Source organism: Mustela putorius, unplaced genomic scaffold, assembly GCF_011764305.1.
Source record: "Mustela putorius furo isolate JIRA1106 unplaced genomic scaffold, ASM1176430v1.1 tig00003987_pilon_pilon_pilon, whole genome shotgun sequence".
Taxonomy (NCBI): domain Eukaryota; kingdom Metazoa; phylum Chordata; class Mammalia; order Carnivora; family Mustelidae; genus Mustela; species Mustela putorius.
In genome coordinates, this window is record NW_025422126.1 from 8,074,922 (window position 1) to 8,101,093 (window position 26,172).

At 35.9% G+C, this 26,172-nt stretch overlaps 1 protein-coding gene across 2 annotated transcripts in view; it reads right to left on the reverse strand.

Annotated features, from left to right (window-relative positions):
* Window positions 1–26,172, reverse strand: part of RSF1 (remodeling and spacing factor 1) — a 163,461-nt gene that overhangs the window by 51,847 nt on the left and 85,442 nt on the right. For both annotated transcript variants that reach the window (XM_004781025.3, XM_004781024.3), the window contains exons 3-5: window positions 23,536–23,628; window positions 22,941–23,146; window positions 11,693–11,847 (exon numbers count right to left, since the gene is read on the reverse strand). In XM_004781025.3, the coding sequence (XP_004781082.1) occupies window positions 11,693–11,847; window positions 22,941–23,146; window positions 23,536–23,628 (454 nt within the window). The remainder of the gene's footprint in view (window positions 1–11,692; window positions 11,848–22,940; window positions 23,147–23,535; window positions 23,629–26,172) is intronic.

The window sequence follows — 26,172 nt, forward strand, 5'->3', positions numbered from 1 at the left end:
CGACTGAGCCACCTAGTTGTCCTGGCCCTTGAGTCTTTTTGACATGACTTGATAACATGCATACTACCGGGAATGACAAAATGTTTCTTGGCTCATTCCCATTATGCCCCTGAATTGGTGGGAAACTTTTTCACAAATACAATCTAGGTGTTAAGGCTGATCACTACTGTTGGGTTGGACACTGTTTCTAAGTTTTTTTAGTAGATAGAACTAGTAAATACACGTATATATTTTTAAAAAAAAAAAACCTCATAAATTCATAATGCTATTTCAGTGTTTTCTTAATCTCTTTTATCTTACATTTTATAATCTACCCCCTACTCTGAGAATCTTGGTTTTAAAGGACAACATGGGTGATATAATTAAAATATTATTACTTTTTCTTTCTCATGCTAGATACAAAACATTCTAAGAAAAACTGTATTGACACCATCATCAAATTGATTTAATAAAAAGTTAAGAGTTATCTGTGTGTACTCTTCCCATTCTTTCTCCATCTGTCCTACTATAGCTCCACTGTCAAAACACATATCCATTAACAACTGAGTACACATTATCTCATTATCGGCCACTTAGATGCAGCTACATGTAACCACAAACTCAATGCTCACCCAACATTCTTTTTAAAATCTTATTTTGAGGGGCACCTGGGTGGCTCAGTGGGTTAAGCCTTTGCCTTTGGCTTAGGTCATGATCCCAGGGTCCTGAGATCGAGCCCCACATTGGGCTCTCTGCTCAGCATGCTTCCTCCTCTCTCTCTGCCTGCCTCTCCACCTACTTGTGATCTCTGTCAAATAAATAAATAAAATCTTAAATAAAAAAATCTTATTTTGAAATAAATTTAGACATACGGATATGTTACAAAAATAGTTCAGGTATACCTTCACACCGTTTTTCCTAAAGTTAACAACTTAGACACCTATAGTATAATTATAAAATCAGAAAATTAACAACAGTAACATACTATTAATAAAATTTTCCTCCAACGTCCTTTCCATTTAAGGATCCAGGTCTCATTTTGTTCTTGTGTTTGTTCTTGTTTCCTCCAATCTGTGACCGTTCCTCAATCTTTCCTTGTTTCTTCTGCTCTGACACAGTTATTAGGATACCTCTTAATTTTGGCTTTTAAATGTTTTTTCAATATTAGATTGAGATTATATATTTTTGACAAAAATCCCACAAAAAGAGATGCTGTGCATTACATCAGAGAATATAGGATATGTCAATGCCTAATCATTTAGTAAGGCATTGTTGGCTCTGGTTTTTACCATTTTTCTCCTTGTAAAAAGTAGGTGTCTTCGGGAGCCACACTGAAATTATATTAATATTCTGTTTCTCCATAAACTGCACCTTGTCTGCAACAATTATTACTGTAGAGTTTCCCTCATGGTGATTCTGTATTTCCTTCATTCCTAATCCATATCTGTCTGCAAAGAAGGCTGCCCCTTCACCTCTATTTACTTATTTACACAATTATGTACTTATATAAGTAGAACTCATGGGCATTTGTTTAAATCTATGGTTTAATTCTATCATTATATAAATTTGTAGCTAAAACAGTTTCTGCTTTCACTACTGAGAGCTACTTCTTATTGGCACCTGTACACTACTGACATGCCCCAATTTTTTTTGAGCATGTCCTTAGACTCTGGCATTCTATGATGTCTCAGGCTCATCTTGTATTCTCCAGAATACAGATTCTCCTGCCCATCTCCAGAATCAATCTAAGGAGCGCTGGCTTTTTTTATTGGAGAATGATATTTTGGAATAAAAATCTAGAGACTAAGAGTGCACATTACTACCAGGGTATCGTCATTCTTAAGATTCCTCTCATAAACAGAAGTAGGAAACATATATATGAATTAGTAACAAAAAAAAAGAATATGTTTGTATGTATTTTGACAGCATCGACCACTGATATTATGATAGTTATTCTAGCTATCTGAAGCTCATTCACTTGAAGATTTCTAAAACAGACCACAGATATTGGTAAGTTTATTTTTATTTGAAAGCCAGTTTGGCTGGACATATAATCAATCCCTGGGTTACATTTCTGTTGCCTTACATACATTATGGCATTTTATTGTATCATAAAGCATTGCTTTCAAATAGAGTGCTAGCAGTCCGATTTTCTTTCTGCTGTAAGTCACATGGTCTTTTTGCCTAGATAACTAAAGGCTTTCTTCTTCAAATCCCAATAAATATGTTTTGATGTTCGTTTTCTGGGTTGATTTTCCAAGGTACATAGTACCTTTTCAAAATACAGTCTAACAACTTTGTTTCAGGAGGTTTTGTTAAGCAGACTTCAGTATTTTTGTCTGCTCCCTTGCTTTGGTTTTGTTTTCTTTTTTGTGAAGACTTGTTGGATTTTCTTTCCCATCTTCAAATCCTTATCTCTTTCTGTCAAATCTTTATCTCTTTTTTCATTTCTTTTTGATTAAAAAAAAAAATACACAGCTTTCCATTTCCCATTTGGCAAAGGCACTGATCCTTGAGTTTGCTCACTCTGATGTTTCTCCTGGATCTGGGAAAAATCTTGACTCTTCTGAGTTCTACAACCTATGAATTATAGTTTTCACGTTCTGTGGGAATGTCTTTAGGATAAGTGTTTATTCTTATAATCCTGTGGGATTTACTTTGATCCTTTTTAGTTGCTTATTTTTCTGTCAAATAGATAATTTTTCTAATTTCATAGCTCTAGAGTTCCCGACTTGTTATTTTTTGTGAGATATTCAAATTTAAAGTGATTTACTTAATGAGATGAATGAACCCTATTCCTTTCTCATACTTCTATTTGGAGCTTCTTTTTTGCATGCTTATACTGCCCCTGTCCTACTTAATTTGGATTCTGTTCCTAGCAGTTTGGACAAAGCTCAGTGTGGAGTTTATTCTGGAAGGGAGGTCTGGCTGGAGAAGTCTGAGAATTCCCAAGCACCCCAGAGCCCCTTTAAGACCTTAGTTTCCAATACTGTCTAGAGTTTTTAATTTTTGCTATTAATATGTTCCTTTAATGAAGAAATTTGTAGAGACTCAAAAACAATGCCACTGCCATTTTTCAAAAATTGTGAATGATAACTTCAATTTTTCCTTCTAATTCAAGTCACAACAAACTTAATCAGAGAACAGCAACAGTTAATCTAATCATAAGATTTCTTTCGCTTTTCTCCTTCCTTCCCATCTTCCCTTCCTCCTTCCCTCTCCAGTAAGCACAAATGATTCATATAAGAAGCAACATAGTCTGGGGGCACCTCGGTGGCTCAGTCATTAGGTGTCTGCCTTTAGCTCAGGTCATGATCCCAGGGTCCCGGGATCGAGGCCTACGTCAGGCTCCCGGCTCAGTGGGACGCCTGCTTCTCTCTCTCCCACTCCCCCTGCTTGCGTTCCCTCTCTCGCTGTGTGTCCCTCTCAAATAATAAATAAAATCTTAAAAAAAAAAAAAAGAAAAAGAAAGAAAGAAAGAAAAGAAAAGAAAAAGAAAAAGAAAGAAAAGTAACATGGTCTGTGTTCTATTGTTCCTGGCATAAAAATAAAAGAAATGCAAGCTTCAATGTATTTTGTCCTTCACCTGACAATTTAAGGAGGCCTAAAGTAAAGAAGGAATGATGGTGATGATAAAAAATAATATATTTTCTTTTGTTTTTATAAAGGAAACTAAGATATCATAACAAGGTGATAATAACACTTCTATTTATCTGCTCTCTCTATACTTTTCTGTAGTGAAACACTATTTAACATGGTTAATATAAAAGTGGATGATTTGGGGGGCACTTGGGTGGCTCAGAGGGTTGAGCTTCTGCCTTCAGCTTGGATTGTGATCTCGAGGTTCTGAAATAGAGCCCTGCATCAGGCTCTCTGCTCAGTGGGGAGCCTGCTTCTCCCTCTCTCTTTGCCTGCCTACTTGTGATCTCTGTCTTTAAAAAGTACAAGGACAAGGACATTTTAAAACCCATCCATAGGACACCTGGGTGGCTCAGTTGGTTAAGTGACTGCCTTTGGCTCAGATCTTGATCCCAGTGTCCCAGGATCGAGTCCCAGCATTGGGATCCCTGCTCAGGAGAGTCTGCTTCTCTCTCTGACTCATTGTTCTCACTCTCTCATTCTCTTTCTTTCTCAAATAAATAAAATATTTAAAAATAAATAAATAAAAAATAAAATCCACCCATAAGTCTCTAACTTAAACACCCATACCATATCAAAACATTTCTTTATAGCTGTAACAATTAGTACCCACCCTTTCTATGGAAGGGGCTACAAACTCTAATGGCCACAGGAGCCAGGCAAGAAAACATAAATGAGGGTAAGAAAAATATAAAGCTAGAAATAAAATTAAATTGTTTTTATTGAACATAATATAAAATTATGTGTAATGCTGGTGACTGTGTTTTGAATCTTAAAAAGCTACTAAGGTTTTATTATTTTATTTCTTAATTTATTTTATTATTTTATTTCTTAATTCATTATTCCTTTGATTTGGAATCAGAAACTGGATCACTGTTTCCGGGACCAGGGACTGGTCATTACGACAGTGTTGGATCCAGTATGCAGTTAGCACTGTTATACGCAACACAAAATCTGGCCTTCAGTCATTTAATAGGGAGTTTACTACTATATATTAAATGCCAATAAACAGCTGCTGGTGAGCATGAAGTATTAGCAAACACTGATAGAATTTTGTATACATGAAATCTACTTTCAGGATTTTTACATAATTTTTGTAATTGAATGCCATCATTATTTAGTTTTCAGTATTGCACTAGTAAACTTAGTTTATATTACTTTAGAAGGCAAACTGAACAATATTAATTTTCCTTCTTAAATTTGAAGTCAGAGAATCTATTTCACGATTCAGGCTATCATATCCATTTCTGGATACCAACTACAGTAGGAAAGTGGGACAGGTTATTCTATATCTACTATATTTCCTACTGAATCAAGTTCATAAAAATGAGTGAATCAACTAATAAAATTATAATATCCAAAGTGTTCAATTTTATTGCCAACTTGAGTCTTTGAGAAAATATTAGTTGATAAGGCTAGATTTTTTTTTTTTACCTAAATTATATTAAAAATATACCCCTGCCCTCCCACCCCCCACCAAGGCTTCCTTCTACCACATCATGGCTAAGCCATCTATGGACCACAGGAGTCCCAGACAGCATTTTTTTAAAGTTAAAAGAACAAAACTTCATTGTATCATTATATGGATGTTTTCTGTGTGTAAAAAAGTTAAAAATGAAACCTCACAGTCATGGTAATTAACCTTTTGAACAGGTTAATTGTGCTTAGAGATTGACTCATAGGTCAATTTTTTGCATAATGAATGAACCATACAATACAGTATTTTTCTATACTATGAGGCTTGATGCTCTGCAGTGACCATAAGGAGTCTTCTTTAGTTCAGCTAAGCATTCAGATTCACAAGACCTCTACAGGATCACACTGCATGGTCCACCAAGATGGATGTAAGACAGCTTGCCAACAGGAGTAGGGGCTTAAAACCTGGTATAGGCTTTGCCACAGTCTATATAGCAATTCATATGGGCATCTAGGAGCTATCTTCTCCCAGCTGACAACTTCAGGAGCAAGTATATAGCATTCACATTGCATAGGTGTGGGAACTGCTTTGTCTTTAAATGCCTCATGTTCTGTGGCGCCTGGGTGGCTCAGTTAAGCATCTGCCTTCAGCTCAGGCCATGATCCCCAGATCCTGGGATCAAGTCCTGCATCAGGCTCCCTGCTCAGTGGAGAGCCTGCTTCTCCCTCACCCTCTGCTGCTCCCCTTGCTTGTGCTCTGTCAAATAAATAAATACAATCCTAAAAAAAAAAAGTCTCTATAAAATGTCATCATCTCAAATTTAAGCTTTGGTTTGATATGATCACAATAGTCAAAGGAGGAACACGTCTAGGTAACTTTTTCTTTTTTTTTTTTTTTTTTTAAAGATTTTATTTATTTATTTGACAGAGAGAAATCACAAGTAGATGGAGAGGCAGGCAGAGAGAGAGAGGGAAGCAGGCTCCCTGCTGAGCAGAGAGCCCGATGCGGGCCTCGATCCCAGGGCCCTGAGATCATGACCTGAGCCGAAGGCAGTGGCTTAACCCACTGAGCCACCCAGGCGCCCCTAGGTAACTTTTTCTGAGTATGACCTATTTAGATGATTTTTAAAAAGATTTTATTTTTAAGTAATTGCTACCCCCAACATGGGGCTCAAATCTACAACCCTGAGATCAAAAGTCACATGCTCCACCAACTGAGCCAGTGCAGTGCCCCTACATTTGTATTTTAAAATTTCCCCTCAATACACAAAAAAGCCATCTCCTAAAGTTGGGGCTCATTAAGGAACCATATCCAAATTAGCTCTTGTCATTTAAAATGATTAATAAATGCTACAAATAAATCACTATGGGTACTATTATTATCTGTGCTTTCATCAGCTACAATACAGAATATAACAAATGACTTAAATTCTTGTCCTTCTGTTCATAGTAATCTATTCACTATGAACAAGTGTATTTGCATTTGCACTTACGTATATAAATGCTCAGTCTAGTTGGGACACATTTTTTGCTGAACCCAAACTCAACGTTGAAAAAAGTAGTTTTGATTCACATGTAATATTTTTTTCTTAAAAATCTGTAACTGCTCATCAACCAGTGAGGAATATATGGAATTGTTTAATCACTATATTGTATACTTGAAACTAATATAACACTGTATGTCCAAGTACAATGGAATTAAAAGAAAAGATATACAGATATCTACATATATCTATATATATCGATGTATATAGATACATATACGTATCGATATATATAGATATATGTATATATATCTCTATATAGATATGTACATATCTATATATATTGATACATATATATATCTATATACATAAATACATATAATGAACCATACAATACAAGATTTTTCTGTACTATGAGGCTTGATGATCTGCAGTGCCCATGAGGAGTCTTCAGTTCAGCTAAGCATTCAGAAACAAATCATAGCATTAAGAAGCAAATCTTAAAACTGCAGTTCTCCCCTTGTCCCTCCTAATTTCTCCATTAGGTATCTTTTCCCTTACCCATCATATTACTACAGTACTGTTTCATAACACTATATGTATGGACTGAATTATTCCCCCCTTAAACTCATGTTAAAGCCCCCATCCCCAATGTGACTGTATTTGGAGATGGGGTCTTAGTGAGATAATTATTGTTAAATGATATAAAAAAGGTAGAGCCACAATCAATAGGGCTAGTGCCCTTTTAGAAAAGGAAAAATACCAGATCACTCTCTCACTACACACACAAATAGAGGCCACATGAGGCAGAGAGAAGGAAGCCATTTGTAAGCCAGGAAGAAAGCCTTCACCAGAACTTGAGTCTCCTGGCACTCCATCTGGGGCTTCTAGCCTTCAAAACTGGGGGAAAATAAATCTCCGTTGTTAAAGTCACCTAGCTCGGTATCTTGTTATGGCAGACAGGCAGACTAAGATAATAGATTAAGTTGTATTATTTTGCCATGTTGAATTTAGACTTTATATTAGAAATCACATTAGTAATGGCCATAAGAGAATCATCAGTAGCTTACTTAAACTTTTGTAACCACAGGAATATTCTTCACTGCTGCCAACAAGTCACATTCCCATTTTTCTTTCTCTTGTTTTTTCAACATGTGACAGATATATGAATATAGTAATTTTTTTACTTTAACTATATCATAAGAAAAACAAAATGTAAGTACTAGGCTAAGCAACTGAGACTAAGCCCAATTTCAGGGGACACAGAGAGGACTAAGGTAAACTGGAGAATGCAAATTCTAAGGAGAGTCAAACATCACCCAGGTACAGCTCACTGCTGATAGGCAAAAACAAACCTCCATTGTTATCAGCTCTTCTAATTTCTAATTTTATTTTATTTTAAGGATTTATTTATTTATTTATTTGACAGACAGAGACCACAAGTAGGGAGAGAGAAGAGGAAGCAGGCTCCCCACTGAGCAGAGAGGCTGATGCGGGGCTCAATATCAAGATCCTGGGATCATGACCCTAGCCGAAGGCAGAGGCTTTAACCCACTGAGCCACCCAGGCGCCCCCTAATTTCCAGTTTTAAATGTCCACAGCAAGTTCAAATTTTAAAAAACAAAACAAAACAAAAAATAATCACACACATGTGGAAACATCTGTACATGAATGTTCACGGTGGCATTACTCATAATAGCCAAAAAGTGAAAACAACTCAAATGTCCATCAACTCATGAATGAATTAACAAAATGTGGTGTATCTATATAAGGAAATATTATTCAGTCATAGGGGTAGGTAAAAAGTGGCAAGTGACTGCTTAATTATTACAGGGTTTCTTCATGGGGTGATAGAAATCTATAATTAGATGGTGGTGATGGTTGCAAACATTGTGAATATACAAAAACAAACAAATAAACACTGAATGGTATACTTTAAAATGCTGACTTTCACCTTAATTAAAAACAAAACAAAAAGCAGCACTGTATAAACAAAAAAACCAAAAACAAACAAAAAAAAGTTTTTAGGCCAAATCAGGTTTGTAAGCTCCTATCTACAATTTCAATTCTCTATTAAACATTCTCAAGTGGTAGTCTTTACCCATTCTGCATATAGGCAGAAGTGTATGATACAAAAGCTAACAAAAGGAAAGTCTTTTTCCAATTAGCAGAAAGAAACCAAAGGTTAGGATTTCCCTCAACTTTGTTTTTCCTCATACTTCTTTTTTAGTGTTCTGGTACCTTCCAAATTAGAATACAGTATCTAACATGGAGTGAAAATATACATTAAACTTTATGGTGTCCTAGAAGAATAGTAACTTCTGGTAGTATACCACCAAACAAGATATCCTGGGTCTTAAACAGATAGAGAAGGGCTTACATTATACCTAACACTTGCTTTGAAATCTATCATCTATCACAGTTTGAGAAGAACAAGTCAGCAAGTATTTGAGAGCTTCAAGCTTGGTGGTATGACTGACCCTAATATAAGTAGGAAAAAAAAAATAGTATTTAATTAAATGCTGGCAGAACTTAGAAAAAGATCAAAATTCTGAGATTCCAGATGGCCCTGAATGACTAGAATTTCCAGAGTGCAAGAAAAGTATCCCAGAGAGATAAAAGCATGATAAGGACACAGAAGGAATGCCTAAGACACAAGGAGAAAATGCATTTAGTTAACCCGGAACCAGTGATGATGTAAAAAACTAGCAGGAGATAACACTAGAAATATCATTCGAGGCCAGACTGTGAGATTCTGAATGCCAGTTTAAGAAATTCAGACTTTTCCAAAGACAATTTCAATTACCTTTGAAATAAAAAATGATTTAATTACTCAGTTAGTGAATGTTTTAAGACAGATGATGCCATCTTTGGATCTTTTCTTTGCTTATTTTTATAAGCAATTCATTTCTTCTTGGCACTTAAAAAAAATTTACTAACGTTGGATACAAAGCATAACAATTCAACAAACAAAGAAAAATCTATTTTAGCTGCAAGAATGAAGAGTAGCTGTTTTATTCTTTCCGCAGTTCCTGTTTATTTTTTTCCTTCCTGATGTCTGATTTCCAAATATCCCTGCTTTCCTTCCCCTCCCTGCCCAAAGGCAATGTTTATTTACATCTGAAAGTAATAAAAATGACAAGTCAGAATCCCATTTCTTTGGTCTTGCTTGGAAAAGAACACAATAACTACATCAAGAGGACGGAGTAAGAGAGGGGGCTTTAGGGGCTGAATAAAAATGTCGACTCCCACAAATTATGTGTTTCTGTAGCATCTAAAGTACACAAACCCCAGAGAAAGACCAAAGACTACCCAGGTGTGAACACGCCACTAACAGGCTGTGTGACCCTGGGAAAGTCACTCAAATCTCTCCTTTGACTCCCTTTGCTCACTTGGAAAAAACAAAAACAAAACGCAAAAAAACCCACAAAAAACCTGAAATACTACCTACCTATCATACCTAACAGAGTGGTTGTGAAGATTATATGATTTAACACATGTAAAGCACTGAGCAGTACTTGGCACAAGGTCAATGGTATGTGTCAGCTATTTTATCCACTTTAATGTAAGCTTCACAAAAGCAAGGATTTGTCTTTACTTATTGAAGTCTCATATCTAAAACGGCGCTTAACACATAGCAGGTGTACATTAAGTACTTCCTAAATGAGTAAACAACATTTTGCTATTGGAGTAAGAGAAACAGAAGAGGAGACACTACTTAAAAGAGAAAGGAGAAAATCAAAGAAGGTTAAATGTCTTGCTCCTCTTCCTGTGCTACTTTTTAAACAGATGTCCTCCCCCACAGCATCTCTGTTAACTGTGTTTAGTGTTAAAATATCAGTATTCACTGAGGAATATTTTCAGGAACAGCTGTCTGAAAGACTCTGCTCTATTTAAATAAATAAAAGGTTAGAAGGAAACTGCCTCTGTAACCTTGCTAAACAAAGTGTGATTCTCTGACCAGCAGCCTGAGCATCACCTAGGTCCTTGGTAACTAAAATGGCAAATTATCAACTTCACACAAGACCAATGTACTCAGTGCCTGCACTGTAAAAAGATCACCAGATAAACAGCATGCATATTGAAGTTTGAGAAGTACAGCCCTAGATTACTGTAGTTGAAGAGTACAGGGGATACAAGACCAGGGTTCAAATCCAGACTCTGACCATTTATTACATATAGGACACAGGGCAAATTTATAAACTTACCAATTACCTCATCTATAAAACTGAAACCGTAATAACAGCAGTTTCCTCAAGGAGATGCTATGATGACTGAAAATGCATGTGTAGCGTTTGGTGGACTGCAAGGTAACACAGATAGGGGGAATGTAAAATGGCCCAGCAGCTGTAAAAAGTGGTATGGCAGATCTGCAAGCTACCATATGATCCAGCAATTCCACTTCTAGGTATATACCCAAAAGAAATGAGAGCAGTGACTCAAACAGCTATTTGTATACCCATGTTCCTACCAGCAATATTCACAACAGCCAAAAGGTAGAAGCCAACTGTCCACAGACAGATGAATAAACAAATGTGATAAACACATACAGCGGAATATTATTCAGCCTATCATTATGCTCAGTGAAATAAGCCAGTTAAATATTCTATGAACAAATATTCTATGATTTCTTGGACAGAACATCCCAAGAGTCAGGCAAACTCACGGAGATGGAAAGCAGAATAGTGGATGCCAGGGGCTGGGGGTGCAGGGATAAATGAGGAGTCAGTATTTAACGGTCAGAGTTTCAGATGGGGAAGATGACTCCGGAGATGGACGGTGGTGACAGATGCCCAACAATGTGAATGCACTTAATGCCATGGAACTGTATACTTAAAAATGGTTAAGATGATAAATTTTATGTTATGCATATTTTACTACAATAATAAGAGTTCAATAAAGTATCTTTGCCTTCTTAAAATTAGCAAAAAATACGTTGTGATGATCTGTACTTTTTATTTAAATTTTATAAATGTACAATATAAAAGAGAAAATGTACTCAATGGCCTTTTGCTGCTTATTTTTCATTAAAGAAAAGAAAAATCAATCTCCCTCTACAGGAAGACTTCCAATTTTTCAAACTGAAAGAATTCTAATTAATATAGTTGGAAATAGAAGTGGAAGAAGAGAGAAGAAATTACAAAACAAAGCAAAACAAAACACACAAAAAAAACCTTGTTTAGGTGCTTCTTCCTCCTTTTTAGTCTCCTCATCCTCTAAGCTGGGACTTTCCCGGGAAGAGTTGTCCTGTTGGCTAGAGTTTTTCAGTAGCACAGGATCAATCTGTGCTTTCAGCAGGGCAAGAGTCTCAGCCAACTCGTTTCGATTTCTAAATAAGGGAAAAAAACAAAACAGCATAAAAATTGTAATCCTGTCCTAAAGAGCTTTCAGAATAATACCTATTAGAAATTAGAATTTTAAAAAGAAAAACACATTTAAGAACATCCAAAACACCGGTACACCTCATCTTAATTAACCTTGAATCTAACTATTAGGAAAGAAAAGCATATGAAAATATATTATTTTCCAAAACAGAAGAAACGTATACCCTACGGATTAAAATGGCAATGTGAATCTCTTTGGCTGAAAAGAACAGCAGGAACAAAATTAAACAAAAATCAAAGTTAAATAATTTTTAAAAGTCCTATGTAATCTCTAAAGAGTACAAAAGCAATGTAAAATTTCCTTGAAGAAGCACTTTTTTAAACAAAATGGGTCACATTCTTGATTCATTTGTGAATAAGAACTCTGTTCTACCTAGAGAAAGAATAACATTTGATACTGTTATAAAATTACGATCCAGGTCTGAGTAATTATAGCAAAGTCAGCTCTTACAACACAGCTAAAAAACCTAAGAATTCGGGAAACTGAATGCTGTTCTGTCAATTACAGTTTACAACTACAGGATGAGAATTCAATTTGAACCAAAAATACAAGAAAATCCCAAATAAATCAGATTTAACCTATTAATTCTCTATCTTTAATACCCAGACCAGAGTTGTATTAGATGGCTGATTTAAATGCCACCTATAAACAAGAAAGCTCACTTGGATATTTCTCCTTCTCAGATAAGCAATGTGTAACAGTGAAGAGAAAAAAGGAAACCTTGGACTAAAAGTTGGAAAAGTCAGTTCTAGATCTGCCACTGAGTTAACACCATGAGCTTCCCCTCTATGTTGTCAAAACACTATGTGTGTATGCACCTCCAATCCTATGTAGTTCCCATTCAGATGAAATTACTTCTCTTCTTGTCTGTAATGCCACATGTGTTCTCTATCCTCCGGTCCCCTGCAACCTCTACCCCAGTTCAACTCTGGTGATGATAGCAGGGACAGTGCCTTATGAAGTAGGCTCTTAAGTCAGGAAATATTTAATGAATAAAAAGAATTCCTGTTCTAACCTAGATGGCTAAGTGCTCCTGTACAAGTCCTGTAACTTCACTAGGCTTCAGCTTCCTTATCTATAGAATAAAAGACAGGATTCACTCGAATGTTATTAAAATGGCCTCCTAGGGAAAATAATTGCCACTGACGGACAATTTTTCAGAATTAAAATGACAACCATTTTGTTATTATGTATGTGAATGAGCATATAGATTAATACATCTTATTAATATTGTGTATGAGAATGCATCCATAGGTTACACATATTATAAATAAAATGAAGTTTTAGAATTTTAATTATCTAATAGTAAGAGGTCAGATTAAGATCGAATGCTTTTTCAGAATCCTGTCTGGCACTGCCTCCACTTCACAAAAAATTACCTTAAAACTTAGAGACATGAAAAAAATTTATTTTGGGGATGCCTGGAGGGCTCAGTTGTTTATGCACCTGTCTGCCTTCAGCTTAGATAGAGTCCCGCATTAGCTTCTTGCTCAGCAGGGAGCCTGCTTCTCCCTCTGCCAGCCACTCCCCCTACTTCTGCTCTCTTTCTCTGACAGATAATACGATCTTTAAAAAAAATTATTTTTGGCCAGGTTCCTATTTCCTAACTTCATTACACCAATCTGCTTCTAACCTAAGGCTTTATCCACTTAATGTTATTACTGTGTTTAGTACACTAAGAATTCCATATGAAAAAGTGCCTCAAGCTTCTTGTTATTTTTTGAAGTGATGCTGCGAACTGAATTTAAGTTGTTCACTGAATTTAAGTTGTTCACTATACCTATTTTAAAAAGCTTCCAGCATTAGAAGAGAACCAATACTGCTACAAAATCCATATCAATTACTAGACTACAAAACAATCGAATTAAGCAGAAAAATTTATTGGAGAACTCCCTAAAAAGCTTTAACCTGAATACTGTGTTAAAATGCAAGATTCACGTAGTCATAATTATATGAAAACAGGAAACTACCCAACTTTGGAATTCTGTTTTGATCTAAAGATGAGATTTAATACGCAAAATATATTTTTTTAAATCCCAACTTTGAACTAGTCAGAGGGGATTTTTATAAATAAACATATATTCAAATTATACCCAAAACTCTTACCACTATGTATAGAAACTCTTAAAATAGACTATGGCTAACAATTCAGTGCTCTGCTCTCTCTCCTTCCATTGCTGGCTCTGTTTGCTCTAAAATATTCCTTCACTCAGGTATACTAGATATATCCCTCCAAAATACCATTCATTCTCTCTCTCTCTCAGGATGTAAGTTGTTTGCACTTCCGCTCTTAGCCTGGAATATGTTCCGCATGGCTACCCCAACTATTCTTTCTAAGACAAGCACAGAATGAATAAACAACTGTGGTATATCCCTACAAGACAATACTATTTAGCGATAAAAAAGTACAAAGTACTGATTTAACTACATAAATGCACCTTAAAATGATTATGCTCTTCAAAAGAAGCTAGACACAATGGCCACATATTGTATGATTCTGTTTATGAAATGTCTGGAATAGTAAATTATAGAAACAGAAAGCAGACTGGCAGATGCCACCAGCTGGGTAAAGGGAGAATGGTGATTAAAACTGCTAATGTGCAGGGTATGCAGTACAGAATTTCTTTATGGGGTGAGGAAAATATCCTGGAATTTGACAGCAGTGGTGGCTGCACAACTTTGTGAATATACTAAAAACCACTGAATTGTATTAAAAACAAAAATAAGGGGTGCCTGGGTAACTCAGTGGGTTGGCCGCCCAACTCTTGATTTTGGCTCAAGTCATAGTCTCAGGGTGGTGAGATGGAGCCTAGCTTCCGGCTCCACACTCAGTCTGAGATTCTTCCTCTCTCCCTCCCCACACCCCTCACCCACTGATGCATGTGTACATGCTCCCTCTCCTGAATTAAATAAATCACTCTTTATAAAAACAAACCAGGGGCACCTGGGTGGCTCAGTGGGCTAAAGCCTCTGCCTTTGACTCAGGTCATGATCCCGGGGTCCTGGGATCAAGCCCCACATCGGACTCCCTGCTCATCAGGGAGCCTGCTTCCTCCTCTCTCTCTGCCTACTTGTGATCTCTGTTAAATAAATAAAATCTTTTAAAAAATAAATAAATAAATAAATAAAATTTAAAAACAAAAACAAAAATGATGATGGCTTAGATGAGAACACAGCTATAAAGGGGATGAGGAACAGTCACACTGGATACACTTTGCATGGAGAGATGTTTGGATCTGCTGATACAGTGGATGTGACAGGAGAGGAAAACGAAAAGTCAAATTTTGTGACCCAAGTTTTAGATCTAAGCAGGTGAAAGGATGTGACTGCTATTAACTGAGACGGGACAAATATGTTGCAGAGGAAAGGGTAGGTCAGATTAACAAGCAGATTGACCGACTGACTAAATAGATTCTAAAAACTCTTGTGTTGCACTATCTGTATCTGAAGTTAATTTAGACTTTGGTGAAATGGAGTATATCATCCTATCTATTATGTTGTGGAATATGATTTTTTCTAGTCTAAGGGTTGTTCAGAGTTAAGACTTAGTGAAAGGGATTAAACCTTTAGGAATCAATTGAGCTGATAGTACAATATCGTAACAAAACAAAACAAAAAAACAGACAAAACAAAAACAAAGCCAAGCACTAGCATCATATTCTGCCAAGTATCTGGGTCCTAAAGAGCACACACCAGAATGATCTCCAACACAGATCACAATTATGACCCTCTATTATCATTTGCTACTTGCCCATATCTTTTTCCCACAATTTGGAACTCCTTACGAAACTGCATTGCATCTATTTCCATGGCACAGCACAGTGTGAATATAGCAATTCTTTGTAAGTATCTATAGTATATGATTATAGGGTCCACCAATAATATCCCATCTTTTTCATTTGAATCCAAATTAATAGGTGACAAACAGGGAGGATAATGGAGTATGACAGTATTTCTTATGGGGGCCAAGAACCTAAAGGAAGACATTAATGAGTAATATCAACAGCAGTAGTATCAATAACAGAAGTTAACATAAGTAATTACTATGTTCCAGGCACTACTCCAAGCACTTTAACTAGTTCATATAATCCCAATATAACCTGATTAAATAGGTACTATACTTACACTCATTTTATAGAGGAGGAAGTGAGGACACTACAGAAAGGTAGAGTAATTTGCCTAACATCATGGTTAGTACAGATTAAAGGCAGGATTGAATTACAGTCTGACTTCCAAGACCATCTTCTCAATCACTGTACTATACTAGCAGCATATGGTTTAGAAATGTCTTTGACAGAATTTGTCATTTTGGATACATGAAAACTCGACACACTGTTTATTTAGAATTTGGCTTTTTGAGAATGACTGTCAAACCATTACAATTCTTAAAATATTTATTGATGTAAAATTTACATACTTTCAAAGTGTTCTTAGTGTTCAGTTAATCAGTTATAACATTTTGGTTGCTTTCAAGTTTTGGCAAATATGAACAAAGCTGCTATAAACATTTGTTTGTAGATTTTTGTGTGGACATAACTCTTCAACTCCTTTGGGCAAATACCAAGGAGTATTTGGTTCCTGGATCATATGGTGTTTAATTTTATAAAAAACCATCAAACTGTATTCCAAAGCAGCCATTTTGCATTTCCACCAGCAAAGGCTGAGAGTTCCTGTTGCTTCACATCCTCATTAGCATCTGCTGTGGTCAGTGTTCTGGATTTTGGCCATTCTAATAAGCGTACAGTAGTATCTCATTTTAATTTATATTTCACTGATGATATATGATGTGAACCACTTTTCATGTGTATATCCATACAAATATATGTGTATATTTGCCATCTTTGTTGGCAACGTGTTGTTAAGGTCTTTGGTCCACTTTATATCAGGTTGTTTTCTTTCTCCTTTTTTTTTTTGAAGATCTCTCTTTTTTATTTATTTATTTTTTTTAAGAAAGAAAGAGAGAGCGCGAGCAAGTGTGAACAGGGAGAGGAGCAGAGAGAGGGAGAAGGCTAATGGATTCCCCGCTGAGCAGGAAGCCCAAGGTGGGCCGAACCCCATGACCTGGAGATCACAACCTGAGCTGAAATCAAGAGCTGGATGCTCAACCAAATGCCCCTTAAATCAGGTTGTTTTCTTATTGTTGAGTTTTAAGTGTTTTTTATATATTTTGGATAACAGGCCTTTATCAAATACATCCTTGGTAAATACTTCCTCCCAGTCTGTGGCTTAGATTTCATTATCTTGACAGTTTACAGAGCAGAAATTTTTAAATATGAAGTCCAGCTTTTATCACTGCTTTTATACCAGCTTTTATCACTATCTATCATGGATTGTGCCTTTGGTGTTACACCAAAGAAGTTACTACCAAACCCCAAATCATCTAGATTTGTTTGTGTTATCTTCTTGAAGTTTTATAGTTTTGCATTTATAAGGAGGTCTATAATTAATTTTGAGTTAATTTTTGTTGAGGGTGTAAGGTCTGTATCTAGATTCACTGTTCTGCATATGGATATCCTTTTCTTTCCCCCCAGTATTATTACCTTTTCTGCACTGTACTGCCTTTGCACCTTCATATGGGCTTATTTCAAGGCTCCATATTCTGCTACACTACGTATTTGTCTACTCTTTTTGTGTTTGGTTTGGTTTGGTTTGGTGATCTCTGCATCCAATGCTCAAACTTACAATTCTAAGATTGAGAGTCACATGCTTCACTAACTGAGCCAGCCAGGTGTCCCTGTATCTGTCTCTTCTTTTAAGTAATACCACACTGTCTTAATTACAACTTTATACAGGTTGTGAAGTCGGTTAGTGTCAGTCTTCTAACTTAGTTTTTCTTCAGTATCATGTTGAGTACTCTGGGCTTTTTGCTTTTACATATAAATTTTTTTTTTAAGATTTTATTTATTTATTTGACAGAGGAGAGAGATCACAGTAGGAGAGAGGAAGGGAAGAGATCACAGAGAGAGAGGAAGGGAAGCAGGCCCCCTGCCGAGCAGAGAGCCCGATGTGGGACTCGATCCCAGGACGCCGAGATCATGACCTGAGCCGAAGGCAGCGGCTTAACCCACTGAGCCACCCAGGCGCTCCTTACATATAAATTTTTTTAAAAAGATTTTATTTATTTATTTGACATAGAGAAAGAGCACAAGTAGCAGAGAGGCAGGCAGAAAGGGAGGGGGAAGCAGGCTACCTGCTGAGCAGAGAGCCAGATGTGGGGCTCGATCCCAGAACCCAGGGATCATGACCAGAGCCGAAGTCAGATGCTCAACCAACTGAGCCACCCAGGTGCCCCTACATATAAATTTTTTTAAAAGTTTGTCAATATCCACAAAATAATGTGCAGGAGTTTTGATTATGACTGCATTAAGTCTATAGATTTTAAGTTGAGAAGTGACATCTGGATAGTATTAAATGTTCCTATCCACAAATATGGAACATGTCTCTTCTTGGGTTCTTTCATCAGTTTTATATTTTTCCTAAGATAAATTTGTTCATATTTTATTTGATTTATTTATTTTATCTGATTAAGTATGTCAATTTTGGGGGAGATCATATAAATGGTATTATGTTTGATTGACTGATTTAAGTAGGCAGAGAGGCAGGCAGAGAGAGAGGGAGGGGAGGAAGCAGGCTCCCTGTGGAGCAGAGAGCCGACGTGGGGCTTGAACACAGGACCCTGGGATCATGACCTGAGCTGAAGGCAGAGGCTTTATCCCACTGAGCCACCCAAGCACCCCAATAAATGGTATTGTGTTTTAGATTTCAGGGTCTACATGTTCATTGATCATATACAGGAAAGTAATGGACATTTGTATATTAACTTCATCTCCTGCCACCTTGATATAATCACTTATAAAATCCAGAAATGTTTTTTGTTAACTCTTTCAGACTTTCTATAAAAATGATGAACATCTCATCTGCACATAATGACAGCTTTATTTTTTCCTTCCCAATCTCTCCCTCTTAATCCCTTCACTTCTCTTAGTACATTAGCTAGGACTTCAAGTATGATGTTGAAAAAAAATTTTTGAGGATTTCTGCATCTATATTCCTGAGAGATATTGGTCTAAAGTTTTCCTATCTTGTAATATCTTTGCCTCATTTTGTTATTAGGGTAATGCTGGCCTTATAAAATGAGTCAGGAATTATCCCTGTTCTATCTTCTGAAAGAGACTGAAGAGAGCTGGTATAATTCCTCCCTTAAATGTTTGGTGGAATTCACTAGTGAACCCATCTTGGCTTGGTGCTTTCTGCTTCAGGTTATTAACTACTGGTACAATTTCTTTAACAGAGAAGGCCCTGTTCATATTTGTCTATTTCTTCTGGTGAGAATTTTGGCAGATTCTGTCTTTTAAGGAATTCGCCCATTTCATCAAGGTTACGAATTTGAGGACATGGAGTTGTTCATAGTATTCCTTAATTATCCTTTTGATGTTAACGGAATTTGTAGCGACGTTCCTTTTTTCATTTCTGATTATCGCTAATTTTTGTCTGCTCTCTCTCTTTTTCTTAGCTAGCCTGGCTAGTGGGTTATCAATCTTAACTAATCTTTTCAAAGAACCAGCCTTTGCTTATATGAGAAGTTTCTTCGAAGTATTGTTTTCACTGAAAATTTTCAAGCACAAATTTTGATATATTCTATTTTCATTTTCATTTAATTAAAAATAATTTAAACAATTTGTCTTGAGAGGTCTTCTTTGATCCATGTGTTATGAAGACATGTATTAGCTAATATCTAAACATGTGGGAATTTTAAAGATCTCATTCTGTAACTGATTTCTAGTTTAATTCCATTTTGTAGTCTGAGAGCAGACACTATATACCGTCTAGGTATTAAATTTTCAGAAGATCAAATATAGAAAATTCCTTTTTTATGGATCTCTATTTTTATAAAAATATTCCATTTGATTTTAAGTTGCAAAGTTCAGTTACATTTTAATTTTATCAATCATTTAGAAAGACTGTCTTACAGCTTAAAAAAAAACCAGAATTCTAAAGTCTAGATAACTTTTGTCATATAATCTTCTTTTCAGAGTTAGGCAGAAACATGTCTCCAACACCAGAAATATCCCAGAAAATTAGCATTACTTTAAAGAAATAGTTTAAAGAAAGGGAAGCAGATTTTTCATTTCACTAGTAAAAAACAATATTCATCAATGGGAGAAAAATATCGAGGTATACTCTATTAAATAAAAAAGTCAAAATTCTACTTGCTTTACTTGCTCTTCACTAATTATCTCACTTTCTAAGGCAATTGCTTGCTAAAAAGATTTTTGCCTCTGTAAACACCCTAATTCTACAATTTTAGAAAATGTTTTTAATATCTATCAGTTTTAAGACAAGAATTTCTCTGCAATATAAAAAAGCAAATGTTCTCACTTCTATAAGCTCAGTTCTATTTTCCCACAATTTGTATTCACTGATCCTGGCTCACTCATCCTGCTTGAGAGAAATATTTAAACAAATCAATCCTTTAAATGTTTAAAGATTAATTCTATCTCCCTAAATTTCTGCTGGATCAAATATTTTCAGTTCACTCAATCATCTTCTTTGTGGTTCTTCACATACAGGACTTATTCTACTATATTAATGTTCTTCTTAGAGTTTGGCATACTAATCTAAATACCAGACTCCAGGAAGGATGGCATCAGGGGAAAGTAGAATAATGTCGTACATATTATTTGGGGCACATAATGTATTTAATGACAACTAAGGTGATTATTTTGGCGACAGGCAGGAAAAATACAAAGCTTTTTACATTAACATTCACAAAATTAAGAGACTTCTATAAACAAGACAGTCACCACATTTGTCAAAAGTAGGACTATTTTATCAATTTAAAGGAACTGAAATGACACGTCACAGAAGGTGTCAAGTATATGAAGCACAAACAGACCAAATTGAGGATTTGTGGAAAACTATGGTACTTCCCAGAAAATACACATATTAAATAAAACTAAGAGCTACTATTTACAATAGTAAAGGGACTTCCACAGGTGCTTGAAGCTCATCTATAGATTCTAGAGCTGTGCTATATTCATCAGTATGACCACAATTGCATAGCATCATACTTAATTACACAAGTTGGTATGCAATATAAATTTATATAGTTCTCAAAATAACTTTACTATCATGCTCATTTTAAAGTGCAGGAAAGAGAATATCAAAGAAATTAAGCAATCTGCCTTCAGATGGTAAGCAACGGAACCCAGATTTAAACATAGTCAACTCTAAACACATTTCCTAAACACCTCTCTAACAACATCCATTAGGGTATGATCTAATTAAAACACTATGCATTACAAATTGTTTAAAGCATTACAACAGATCAATAATAATCATAATTATTTTTCTGTCACATTTTCTTTGTCTACAAAATAGGAGAGAATATCTCTTAAGTAACTATGCAAAGTTGATAGAGGAAATAGTAGAAGTGGTAAGACATGAAAAGAATTTCATTCAGTGTATGTATTCACAGGGAGAGATGGTAAATGAATTTCATTTCAGGACTACTTTGATAATTTCCATTTAGTAGATTAACTATAGGGAGAACCATAATATATTATTATTGATGGGTGCTTATAAAACATTCCCCTATAAATTCATTCAATTCACATTTATTCTTTTTTTTTTTTTTTAAGATTTTTTATTTATTTATTTGACAGAGAGAGATCACAAGCATTCAGAGATTGAGGCAGAGAGAGAGGAGGAAGCAGGCTCCCTGCTGAGCAGAGAGCCCGATGCGGGCCTCGATCCCAGGACCCTGAGATCATGACCTGAGCTGAAGGCAGCGGCTTAACCCACTGAGCCACCCAGGCGCCCAATTCACATTTATTCTTAAGGCATGAAAGTTGAGCTTCCCTGACCCAAATAAATACTCTAAATTTCCACAGATTATCTCTTTAAAACAATAACCACTAACAAAAATCTGCTAAAACTCAAAACGAGCAAAATCAGAGATTGAGTTAAAGTCAAGAAGTTTTTCATAAGCCAGTTATGCATTCACTAGTTTTCCCTACTTTAGTTACAGATTTATTTATAGATCCTAATCATTTCAAAATTAAAATAAACTATGGATATTAATGGAATAAATTCTAAATTATCACACTGTAAAAAACAGAATATTAGAGACACAAAGATTCTTCTTTTTAAGATTTATTTATTTGAAAGAGAGACAGAACATACAAGAGCAGCGGGGAGGGACAGAGAGAAAATCTCCAGCAGACTCCTTGCTGAGCGAGGAGCCAAAGGCAGCGCTAGATTCCACAACCCCAAAATCATGACCTGAGCCGAAATCAAGAGAAGGAGGCTTAACCAACTGAGCCAACCAGGTGCCCCAGAGACATAAAGTTCTGAATAGTGATCCCAGTGTCACTGACTAAAAAATAAAAATTTTATTTTAAGTTTTACATGAAATGTTTTCACTCAAATATATCTATCAATATAAATAAGAGGGGGTGGCTTGGTTGGTAGAATATGCAACTTCTGATGTCAGGGTTATGGATTTGAGCCCCAACTAGGTGCAGATTGCTTAAAAATAAAATATAATAAAAAATACAAATATGAAACCAAGATATTTTTAAAAAAGAACTATGCCCCCAAAAGTGCAAAATATTCCTCAGATTTCTTCAGAACCCTAATAAAGAAACGTATGTAAAGATTAAAAATACACTAAAGTGAGAAAATGAACTGGCCAAATTAAAACAATTAGAAATAAATAAATAATATCTAATAGAAAATCAAATACTGCTTCTCTTGTATTCCTAACAATGGGTTTTTCTTTGCATTACCTTTTGTCAGATTCCAGCTTCCTAACGTGTAAGGTACATGTGCTGATATGGACCACCATGTTAAATATATTTGTTTGAGAAATAATTAAGGGTCCACTATGGGTATTGTGCTGGGCACTAGGCTAGGTCCTGGCAAGTCTCCAACTCCACAAAAAAAAGGACTGCCTTAGCCTCAGAGATTATATTCTCATACAGAAGAGATTAAAGAAACACACAAAGAAATGTGAAAAGATTCCAATAAAGATACCTGACAATGCATTTCCATGAAGAGCCATCTTGATCATCCTGTTCTTCTATGTACATTCTGACATTATGATCTTGGTCCAACTGGTACCAGTACATGAGGCCATCTTTGTCTCGGCCAATTGGTTGGAGACGCATGGTATCAGCATCCTCCTCATTGATAATGTTCTTGAATTTGAGATTGTCATCAAACTGACACTCGCAGAGGTACTGGAAAATAGTCAAAACATGGCTTAAAATACCCCATTACCTAAATGTGGTATGTTTAAACACAGAACTAATTCAGAGATGGGAGCAGAAAAAAATATGTATAGTTTATCCATCTTTCACTATCCTCTCCCCACTTTTGTACAACCTGTTTAGAATAAGCAATTTAAAGAGATATTATTTCAAGTTATTACTTAAATTTACAGGTTTAATATTATCAATGACACAAAAATCATATTATATTTCAAAAGCACCGTGTACTAGTCTCCCAAATTTTATTACGTATAAAATTTTCAATGATTCTTTTTATTAAAGCTTTTAGATAACATTATTCTTGAAACAACTATTGGTGAATTAATTAAAATAATTGTAAAACATAATAAATTCATTACCTTTAGGAGTGCTAGTTTGCATTCAACACTCATTTCAAGATAGCCCTTCTTTTCCATCTCCCATGCCCAGGTGCTATTAAACTCTTGGCATATCTGTCAAACAAAGTTCGTATCTTAATACATAAAAGCAATTTATATTTACATTGGTATTTTATTGTAATTATGTTAACTATATTTATACATATTTATAATGGAACAAGTTTATAACAAATACATTCCAAGCCAAACGCATCCTTAAATACACCAGAAATGCTTACTTGTGACTAATGACTTAATTTAAGGTAGGCAGTGATCTCTAGAGCTCTCTCCTTTACTCTCAAGAATTTTATACATGTTTTATGGCACATTTTCCCAAATGCAAAAATTATCTAATTCCCCTTCCAAATGGCCTAGAAGTTCCTTGAGGACAATAGTTTATTTATCTCCATGCCTAGAATAGAGGTAGGCATTCAAAAATCATGTCAAATTATAGGCACATTTTTAAAAGAGCGATTTTATTTTATTTATTTATTTGAGAGAGAGAGAGAGAGAATGGAGGTAGGGGGAAGCAGAGAGAAAGGGAGAGACAGACTCTGCTCTGAGTGCAGAGCCCAATGTGAGGCTCAATCCCATGACCCCAAGATCACGATGTGAGCGAAAACCAAGAGTAGGATGCTGAGCTAGCCAACCCCCCTGTAAGCACATTTTAAAAAAAGCCATTCTCCACCGCAACGTCCTCATTTTTTTTTTTTTTTTTTTTTGCGTAAAGATCCCTTTGTTTGGCATTTGAGACCTTCTAAAATGTGGCCATAACTTACATTTCTAGGTTCCTCTCCCTATACAAGCATTTCATGCCAATCAGAGCCACTGTAACAATCTGAGGAAAGAAGATATGGATAACCACACCACTCAATAATAAGTATTAATCAGAAGAAATGCCATGGGTTGTATGACCTCAGTGAGCCAGTTTCTTCAGCAATAAAAGGGGAACAGTAACAATACTGACCTTAAATGTTACAAACAGGCATGAAAAATGATACAAAGTGTCTACTGACTCCATGCTCTTTGCTCTAATCCAAGAGGCAAGGAGTATAATGAAGGTCAAGAGAGAAGAACCAACCAAGGGACAAGATTATTTGGGAGCTTGGGCAATTAGCTAGATAGGCAGACAGCAGAAACATAAGCAGGCCAAGTGGAATTGCTTATATAATCACATTAACCCAAGAATAAGACCAAGCTGGCCCTCCTAGGAATGCTGCCCTTTTCCTGTTAAGCACCAAGTGAAAATAAGGCAAACAGGCCAAGAACGACATAATGGGAGATCTTCAAAGGCACAAAGGGAAGAATAAGCTCTCCATTCTCTGGAATACCACATGTTTCTGGCTGACAGCACTACATAGTGTAGAGAGAAAAAAAATTCATTTACAAAGGAAAAGGAAATTTGGCAAATATTACATAGGGAGGACCCTAAAGTAATTATATCAAAAGCTAAAAAGGTCAGAATCTGAAGGATCTTTTGACAAATATATACAAATGGCGAACAAGGATAGGAAAATATGATTATCATTAGTCATTAAGTAAACACATATTAAAACCACAATGGAATACTACTTCATATCCATAAGGACAGTTGTATCAAAAAAGATCTCAGTGATCTCAGGGTCCTGAGATCCAGCCCCACATCCGGCTCCATGCTCAGCTCGTGGTGATTCTGCTGGAGTTTCTCTCTCTACCCCACCCCAAGCTCACATGCTGGCACGCTCTCTCTTGCAAACAAAAAATAAATCCTGAAGAAAATAGTAAATGGTGTGAGGATGTGGAGAGACCAAAATGCACAGGCTGTTGATGGGAATCTAAAGTGGTACAGATGTTTTATTAAAAAGCTAAGCAGTTCTCAAAATGTTAACACTGAGCTATCACATGACTTAGCAATTCCATTTCTAGGTATTTATACAGGAACAGTGAAAATACATGCCCATGCAAAAACCTATATAACGTTCATAGTAGCATTTTTAAGAATAGTTAAAAGGTGGAAACAACCCACATATCCATCAACTGAAAAATGGATAAATAATATATGGAATATCCAGAAATCCATACAGTGGAATTTTATACAGCTATAAAAAGAAATGAAGCACTGATACACTGTACAGTTTGGATAAACATAAAACACATTATGCTCAGTGAATGAAACCAGATACAAAAGGTTACATATTGTATGGCTCGATGTATATGAAACTTACACAACAGTCAAACACAGACTGTAAGTTTACTAATAGTTACCAGGGGGAAGGTAGAGGGAGGAACAGGGAGTGACTGCTAATGAGCAAATTCCTTTTCAGAGTGATAAAATGTTCTAGATTTAAGATAGTGGTTATGACTGCACAACCTAATGAGTATACTAAAAAACGCTGAATTGTTTATTTTAAAAGGGTAAAATGTCTGGGCGCTTGGGTGGCTCAGTGGGTTAAAGCCTCTGCCTTCCGCTCAGGGTCCTGGGATTGAGCCCCGCATCGGGCTCTCTGATCAGCAGGTAGCCTGCTTCCCTCTTTCTCTGCCTGCCTCTCTGCCTACATGTGATCTCTGTCAAGTAAATCAAATCCTTAAAAAAAATAAATAAAAGGGTAAATGTCATGGTATGTGACTAATATCTCAATT